This window comes from Equus asinus, chromosome 13 (assembly GCF_041296235.1).
Source record: "Equus asinus isolate D_3611 breed Donkey chromosome 13, EquAss-T2T_v2, whole genome shotgun sequence".
NCBI classification, from domain to species: Eukaryota; Metazoa; Chordata; class Mammalia; order Perissodactyla; family Equidae; genus Equus; species Equus asinus.
This window is the reverse complement of record NC_091802.1, coordinates 41,426,775-41,434,302: the sequence shown is the minus strand read 5'-3', so window position 1 is coordinate 41,434,302 and position 7,528 is coordinate 41,426,775. Positions and strand designations below refer to the sequence as shown.

Genomic DNA, 7,528 nt, shown 5'->3' with positions numbered 1-7,528 from the left:
GTGTTGCCACAATTAACGGGGGACGAGAGGCTCTGCTCCATGTCCCTCAGACCCAGCCAACCCCCACTTTCTGTGTGCATCTAAGACAAGCCTCTCTCCTTCCTGCCTCCTCATGAAAGCCAACACTGTTCAGCTGCCCAACCTCACCACAGCTGTGACCAGCCAGCAGAGGGGAGACAGGACCGATGGCCCCAAGCTGTGGGACAAAGCCAGTCCTAATATACCCAGCCCTCGCCCCAGGGAAGACTGAGCTGGGCACGGAAGGGTGAGAGAGACTGCACACAGCTAGGATTAACATGATTTATTTCATTATCAGTCTTACAAGTTGCTGAGGTTGGGCAAAGCCAGGATGGGAACTTAAATCCCAAGCACTTTTGTGGAGTGACAACCTGATTAGCAAGGCCCTGTTACTGAGCAAAGAACAGTGGAGGGTACCCCAGGAACCAAAGCACATGTAGCAGTGTTAAAAACCCCTTCCCAGAGGCCCCATGTGGGATTTGGCCCTTACCAGCCAGGAGTCCACTCCATCGGCTCTTGGTACCCACCAGCCCCCTTTAGAGGAGGCACAGAGGCCTCCAGAGGCACCGGGGAGGCAAGATGGGCTGGGAAGACAGCAAGACTGGAGCTTCCCCACAAGGTACTGTCTTCCTCGATCTCCCCATCCACACAGCAGAGCCATACCACTGGAAAGGATGGCCAGCCCATCCCCTTCCTGGGGTGAGACCAGTAGCCAGGCTGGGATGTGGCTGCTGCTTATTCTGTTTTCTTCCCTAGTTATCAAACTGTTACCTAGTTATAGTGTGAAGGAGGAGGGGACAGGCGCTTAGGACCAAAAGTGGGTAAACCCCTTTTTCTACCCTGGTAAACAGCCCCAGCCTTCCTAAGGCTACACTGATTAAGAAATGGGATCAAAGCCCAGGGATCTTCCCCTCGCAAATCCACCACTAGTTTCCCCTGGCCATGGTGACCACTCTGTGGGTACATGCAGCTCTCAAGTATCGCTCCCCACTAACCAGCTCTGGGCAGGGCAGTGGACCTGGGCCAGGGGCTGAGAGAACCAGCCTGAAGCAGGGTTCCAGATTGTGGCTGCGGCTGGACCAGGCCCAACTAGGCCCAACCTGATCAGCTTTGATCCAGGTTCCTGAATGGTGTCTGCCCACCCGCCTTGTGTTGAGAGCTTGAGTGTTAGAGGGGATGAGGCAGCAAGAAAAGAGGAGCAGTTATTTTATAAGTTTTTAAAAAGTTATAGGAAAGTTAACTTTGAGTAAAAAAAAAAGAATCTTAAAGATCAAGCAGAGGGCATGTTTCCCTCTCCTCCCCCTTCCCTTGTAGAGTCAGGGGCCCTCAGATGATGGTGCAAGACTGAAAGGCACCCCCCTTTCGGCTGCCTTGTATGGGCACAGGTTTGCCCTTCCCGTAGTACCCTGTGAAGATGGCCCTGACCTCCATCTTCTTGGCCAGGTTCAGCATCCAGCGCCCACTGCCCAAGGAGTAGAGCTTGCCCCGGTTTAGCTCACCCACCTCCTCACCTCGGTTGCCCCCCTTCTCCTGCCGCACAATCTCTAGGAGGTCAATGCCTGTCTGCACGGCCTCCACGTCAGCCGCACAGCCCAGGGTGATGTGAGCACGGCTCCCCCGGGGCAGGCTGTCAGAGGGTGACAGCTTGTCCACGTCATTTGGCCACAACAGCAGCTCCTGCTCACTCAGCTCCACCCGGGCTCCAGTCGTCTTCGGTGTCACAAAGAGGGCAGAGATGGTCAGCATGAAGGCCTTGCCGTAAGCTTTCTTTACTGCCTACGGAGAGTGAGAACAAGAGGACTGAGCTAGAGGTGTGGCCTCCAGAGAGGGACAGCTGACCAAGGGTGGGGTAACAGGTGAGCACAACTGAGCAGAGCCCTTTGGGTAAAGGCGCGTCATCCACGAACATCTGCCACACACAGCCTGTGTGTTGTGGGAGGACATCTCTCCACTGACACAGTTCAGGCTGATGTGAAAAGAACCAAGGTGCCAGAGACGCAGGACAGAGCAAGGGTTAAAAGCCAGACCTCCTGAGCTCAGAACCTGGCGCCCCCACTTACTGCTTGCACAGCTTGAGCAAGTTAGCATCTCTGTGCCTTAGCTTATTCACCTGTAAAATGGGGATGATGCAGAACCAACCTCAGTGTGGGGATTAACATTTGATAACACACCTGGGTGTATCTGATTCTCAAAGTCCATCTCACCCATCCGACCATAAAAGCTCTTTTTTGCTCACAATCCCTTGTCCTGTGCCTCCTGCATAACAGCTGCTTTATAAATATTGCTAAATGAATGAATGATTAGAGACGGTGGTGGAAAGTGTTATACAGTCATTCATGCAGCTCTGCTAGGTGCTAGGAATACAGGGCTGAATTAAACTGTAAAAAATGCTCGCCCTCAAGGAGCTTCCACTCGAGTGGGAGGAGACCAATGAGCACCCGAGCCAAATGGCTGTGCTAACCTAGGCAGAGAAGGGGGGAGACGGGCGGAGGGTCAGGGAAGGCCTCGCTGAGGAGACCTGAAGGAGGCTGGAGATAGCCATGTGCATCTGGGCAACATGCCTGATGTTTAAGCATCACCATGTGGTGGCGGGGGGCTGTGGGTGGAGGATACGGGCTCTGTGGTGGGGAAGGGTCTGGTGCCCCTAAGCCAATAAGCCTCACTATCTCTCAGCGTCCCTACTCCAGGGCAAGGTCAGGCCTCAGACCCAGGGACAGCGACCTCAGAGCACCAGGCTCCCTGGGGGCAAGGGACTCCTGGTTTGGGGACTGAATGCAGGCTTAGGCCAGAGCAGGAGTCTGCTGCCGACCAGCATTCTCCATGAGTCCGCAGAAGGAAAGGCACCGGTGAGCAGGCCTTGGGGATGAATGCATAGACTCACAGACTCCCTAGAAAGGGCAGCTGAGGTCTGTGCCACCAAGCCTGCAGGAGGCGAGCTGGAGCAGGAGATGCCATTGTTCCTGAGAGGCTGGCTGGCTTCTGGTTCTGCCTTGAGCTGGCACCCACCTCCAGGAGACCCTGCCCTCTCCCCACCTCGGCGGCATCCCTAGGGAGGACTCACATCCTGCTGGGCGTACTCCTCTGCCCCGGCGGCTTTCCCGTAGTCGCAGAACTTGGTTGTACAGTGTAGCACACCTGGGGGTCTCTTCCCAAAGTAGGTGAGCAGTTCAATCTTCTCCCTGGGCTCATCCCCAGGGACGACTGCAGGGAGAGAGAGAGCGGGGCCATCCCAACATCTGTCACCAAGACCAGGAGGCCCAGAGGAAAAAAATCGGACCTCAAGCATAAACTCTTGAGCAATCCTCTATAGTTAATTTATTCATTCGTTGGTCAAACTAAGAGCAACTTTAGAGCTATAAACAAGCACTTCAATTCCTGGGCTTTACATTATGTAGCCTTTTACATCTCTTCCCCAGACTTGAAAACTAAGACACTTGGAACCCAGGAGTAGGGAGCATAGGCGAAAGGAATCAGCTTCCCCAGCTGCACATCCAGGAGAGGGAAGCAGGTCATGAAAAAAGGGGCGGAAGAAAAGAAGGGATTGGGAACTATGTGGTACAATGGAAGGAGCCAGAAAAAGCATAATTAAGTTCCCAGCCCTTTGACCTCGGCAAGTGATTGACCCTTATCTGTCAACCAAGTACAATAATTAGGGTGACCATATACCCTAGTTTTCCCACAGCCACCCGGGGAACTGTTAATAGTGCCTCATTTCACTCGGGCCCACTGGGATGAGAAGTTACCTGCTCACCATAATATTAAGTCCTCGCAGGCTTGCGTGGTGGATGAGAGCCTGCGGAGGGCCTGCTGCAGGAAGGGTCTAGGGATATAATGGGATGACATTATGTGGCTGGTAGTCTCGAGACTTGGAGCATCTGTGATTTCCATTTCCAGACTCCAAGCCTTGTAGCTAGCTTTGGAATCACTGTCTGTCCTGTTTACTCCCAGAGTTGAGTCCCTGCGAGGATGTCTCTCACCCTCCATGGGAGAGGGAGGCCTCCACTCTGAGAGCAGGCCTTGTTTTTGGCCCATTACATTTCTCCTGCTGCGTCCTGGGCAGAAAAAGATTCCAGTTTTTAATGGTAAAAGCAGCTTCAAGAGGCAGTCACTCTCCAGGGCACAGCCACCAGCTCTAACCAGGAGCCCTGCCTCTCGGGTGCTTTCCTGTCAAGCTATTCACAGGGACTGGGCTCACACTGGCCAGCATCTCTGCAGATACCACTGTCCCGTTCCCCCAGCATATGAGCTTTAGGAGCCGAGAAAAAGAGTTCTCTGAGAACATATATAGGCACAGATTACCTGCCTCTGAACAACGAAGAAACATGGGTGGGGATACTTCAGTATGAAGACAACCTAAAATCTGAGGGAACTAGAAATGGACTCAAGGAACAGATGGATGAGTAGCTGACATATCCCCAACAGGCCACTGTAGGAAAATGAGGGCCACCAGGGTCCTTCCTTATCCCACACCTACCCTCTCATTGGAGCACACAGGCCTTTCCAGGAGGGAGCCTTGGGGAGGCCCTTGCTGGAGTCCACAGAGGCCAGGCTCTCACTGGCTCTGGGCAAACCGCACATCCCTCTGGGCCTGTCTTCCTATCTGCAAAATGAGGGCTTTGGACTCGGTGTGAGATTGCCTTCTGGAGCGGCAGGATGCCACAGGAGGTGCACTTAGTAGCCGAAGGCCTGAGAACCATGCCCAGTGAAGTCACAGTGGTCCTAGTTAAAATCTGTTTGCAGCTTAGGACTCCGTGGAATATTTTATTTTAGAAAATGGTTCTGCTGCTAAAAATGAGTTTGAAAACATTGGACCAGATTCTCCCTCTAAGGTTATATGAAATGCTGACATATTTCCTGTTATGACAGTAATTTGTTTTCCCACCTCTAAGCCAGGGTCAGTGGTCAAGATCCAGGCCAGAGAGGGCAGGTGGGAGGAAGAGGGCAGAAAGGAAGGGAGCAGGGAGCAGGGAGAGGGAAGGTGCTCTGGGAAGCGCCTCTCCCGTATCCCTCTGTGCCTCCACTACCCAAGGCTGCCTCTGCCTATACCACTGAGCTGCCACCTGCCTCCCCACTTTACTGCCAGTGCTTTGAGAACAACAGTGGTCCTGTGCGCGCAGCACCTTGTGCCCAGCAAGGGGGCTTATGAATGAGGCTAAGTGCCCCCACTCCGCCCACCCTGCCACCTACACTGTCGCAGCTCCTTCTTGAAGGCCTTGTGGTTCCCCAGCTCCTCCAGGAAGGCCTGACCAGCTTTGCGGAGGCTCTCAGAACTCTTCTTGGTCAGGAACCAGCCGAAGTAGAGTGGCAGGAAGTCCTTCTCCAGCCCAGGTTTCAGCTTCTTCAGCTCATCAGCTGACAGCTGCCACTGGTTCTTCTCCTTGAGCAGGGTACAGTCCAGCCGCCACGACGTCTTGGGCTCCACCAGCACCACCTGGTACTGGTACTGGTCGGCCATTTCAAAGAGCTGCTCCAGCCGTTCCCGCTCATGGTTGGTGTCATCCAGCACAAGGACTCGGGTGTCCCGGCGGCAGTAGGCAGCCAGGTCCTCATCCAGCCGCTTGTACTCCTCGGAAAAGGCTCCTCGAGCACCAGGGGTGATCTTGTAACTGTCGGCAGACACCACCTTGGTGCCGTCACGGTACCTGTCCAGGATGACCTGTGCCAGCGTGGACTTGCCACTCCCTGGCAGGCCGCGCAGGATGAAGAGTGTCTTGCACTCATGCAGTGCGGACACCGTCTCCTCATCCTGCAGGAAGGGAAACTGCAGCTCAGGCTTGTCCTTGGCCCCTGAGGATGACATTTTGCGGAAAAAGATCTTGGGCAGGAACGTGTGGCTCTTTCGCGAGAAGCCTCTATTCTGTGAGGGGGGAAGAGCAGATGTCAGCCAGGTCACTTGGGGCCACCTAGCCAGCTTTGCCCTCCTGTCTCTGTCTCTGGCCTTGTTCTAGCCAGGAACCCCTGCTCGGGGCTCCCTAGCCCTGAATTCCAAGCAAGGCGCCTTCCAGAGCCGTGGAGTGGTGGACTGTCTCTCCTCCGGCCTTGCGTACCATCAGCATCTGGTTGTGGAGGATGGAGACGGATGCCTGTCTGAGGTTCCTAAACTCTTACTTTCCTCTAGTTGGGGCTGTACCCGCAAGGATCACCCCACTGCTGCCACCTCTAAAGGGAAAATGTGCTGGAAGTGCCTGCATGGGGAGGGCCTGAAGCCTGTGGTTCTAGGAGTGGACCCTAACTTTATATTCTGGCACCCATTAAGGATGACCTCTTTGGAGGTGGGAGTCTCTATGTCTGGGCACAGCCACAACTGTCCTGCTCTGAGTGCAGAGGGTTGGGCTGAGAACGGTTACCCAAAGACTGCCTCCCTTCCCCCAACAATGGCAGCAACAGATAATACTCTCTTGTCTGAGATGGGGGGACAATGGTCCCACAGAAGGGCTGGTGGGGGGCAGGGCAGGAGAGCGCTGGACAAAGGGGCTCATTGACTCGCCTGCCACCACCTCCTCTGCCCTCGGCCCCCCACAGAGTCGTGGCCTTTGTGCCTGCCCCAGGACTGGGCGGCACAGGCCACCTGTGTTCAGGGTCTAGCTCTGCCCACACTTTGCTGTGTGTCAGCAGCACCTCTGTGAGCCACTTGTTTTCCTGCCTGCTAAAAGCCACAAGTGACAAGCGTTTACAGTAAACCGTTCTCTCCTCTACACTGGCTCCACCTCCCTCAGCACCCTGAGAGCTCAACAGGCACAGCGTCTTCTCAGACCAGGCCCCGGAGCAGGCGAAGGCGAAGAATGCCCGCCCAGCACGGGCCGCGGGGAGTGGGGACCGGCCCCGGGCGCACTGTTCCCGGCCCACACGCCATCTGGGTCTGGCGGGGACAGCAGCTTCTGCAGCTCCGGAGCCCCCTCCTCCTCCAGCGGCCCTCTCCATTGCTCCTCTTCCCGCGTCTCCCCTACCTCCAAGCTGCACCGCACCGCCAAGCGAGCCTGAGCTCAATTCCGGAAACGCGAGTCCTCATTTGCATGCCACTTCCTCCCGAAAATCCCCCAATCCCCCCTTGTCCGTTAGGGTGCTACCCCGAGCCCGGCCCGCCCCCTCCCCTCCCCTCCCCTCCTTGCCTTCCCGCGCCCGCTCACCATGATGAGGAGGGGGCGCTGCCGTGGCCGCCTTCGCAGGCACCAGCTCTCCGGGGCCGCCCGCCTGCGCGGAGGGACACGGAGCCCAGCGGTGGCGCGACCCCGCCAGGCCGCCTTACATAGCCCGGGGGCGGAGCGCGCGCGGGGGCGGGGGAGGGCCGGGCCGGGTCCTCTCTGCGCAGGCGCGGCGAGCAGACATCGGGGCCGGCCGAGTCCCGGGCTACCCGTGTGCTCACTTGTGCCCTGGGGGCCAGGCCGCTGGCGACTCGACTGGTCTCTTTTTTTTCCCGTAGGCGTTGGTGACCTCTTTAAAGAGGGGAGCAGGGCCCTTTCCCGGCCCAGCGCCGGAATCAGGATGAGGCAACGGAGGCAGGGTCCTGCGA

General features: G+C 56.4%; 1 protein-coding gene across 2 annotated transcripts; it reads right to left on the bottom strand.

Annotated features, from left to right (window-relative positions):
* Positions 1–286: 286 nt before the first annotated feature.
* On the bottom strand, positions 287–7,526 carry CNP (2',3'-cyclic nucleotide 3' phosphodiesterase). Of its 2 annotated transcripts, none has more exons than XM_014833604.3 (4): positions 7,146–7,526; positions 5,206–5,875; positions 3,080–3,219; positions 287–1,794 (listed from the first exon to the last, which is right to left on the bottom strand). In XM_014833604.3, the coding sequence occupies exons 1-4, from the start codon at positions 7,146–7,148 to the stop codon at positions 1,345–1,347; spliced, it is 1,263 nt and encodes a 420-aa protein (XP_014689090.1). In that variant the 5' UTR covers positions 7,149–7,526; the 3' UTR covers positions 287–1,344. The 2 variants fall into 2 exon arrangements, with proteins under 2 accessions (XP_014689090.1, XP_014689091.1); XM_014833605.3 differs by lacking the exon at positions 7,146–7,526 and adding an exon at positions 6,966–7,096.
* Positions 7,527–7,528: the final 2 nt, after the last annotated feature.

Excerpts from the sequence above, each read along its gene's own strand:
- CNP (XM_014833604.3), bottom strand. Across the intron at positions 3,220-5,205 it reads CAAGAAGGAGCTGCGACAGT|TCGTCCCTGGGGATGAGCCC; the intron begins GTAGGTGGCAGG and ends CTCTCCCTGCAG. Across the intron at positions 1,795-3,079 it reads AGGAGTACGCCCAGCAGGAT|GCAGTAAAGAAAGCTTACGG; the intron begins GTGAGTCCTCCC and ends CACTCTCCGTAG.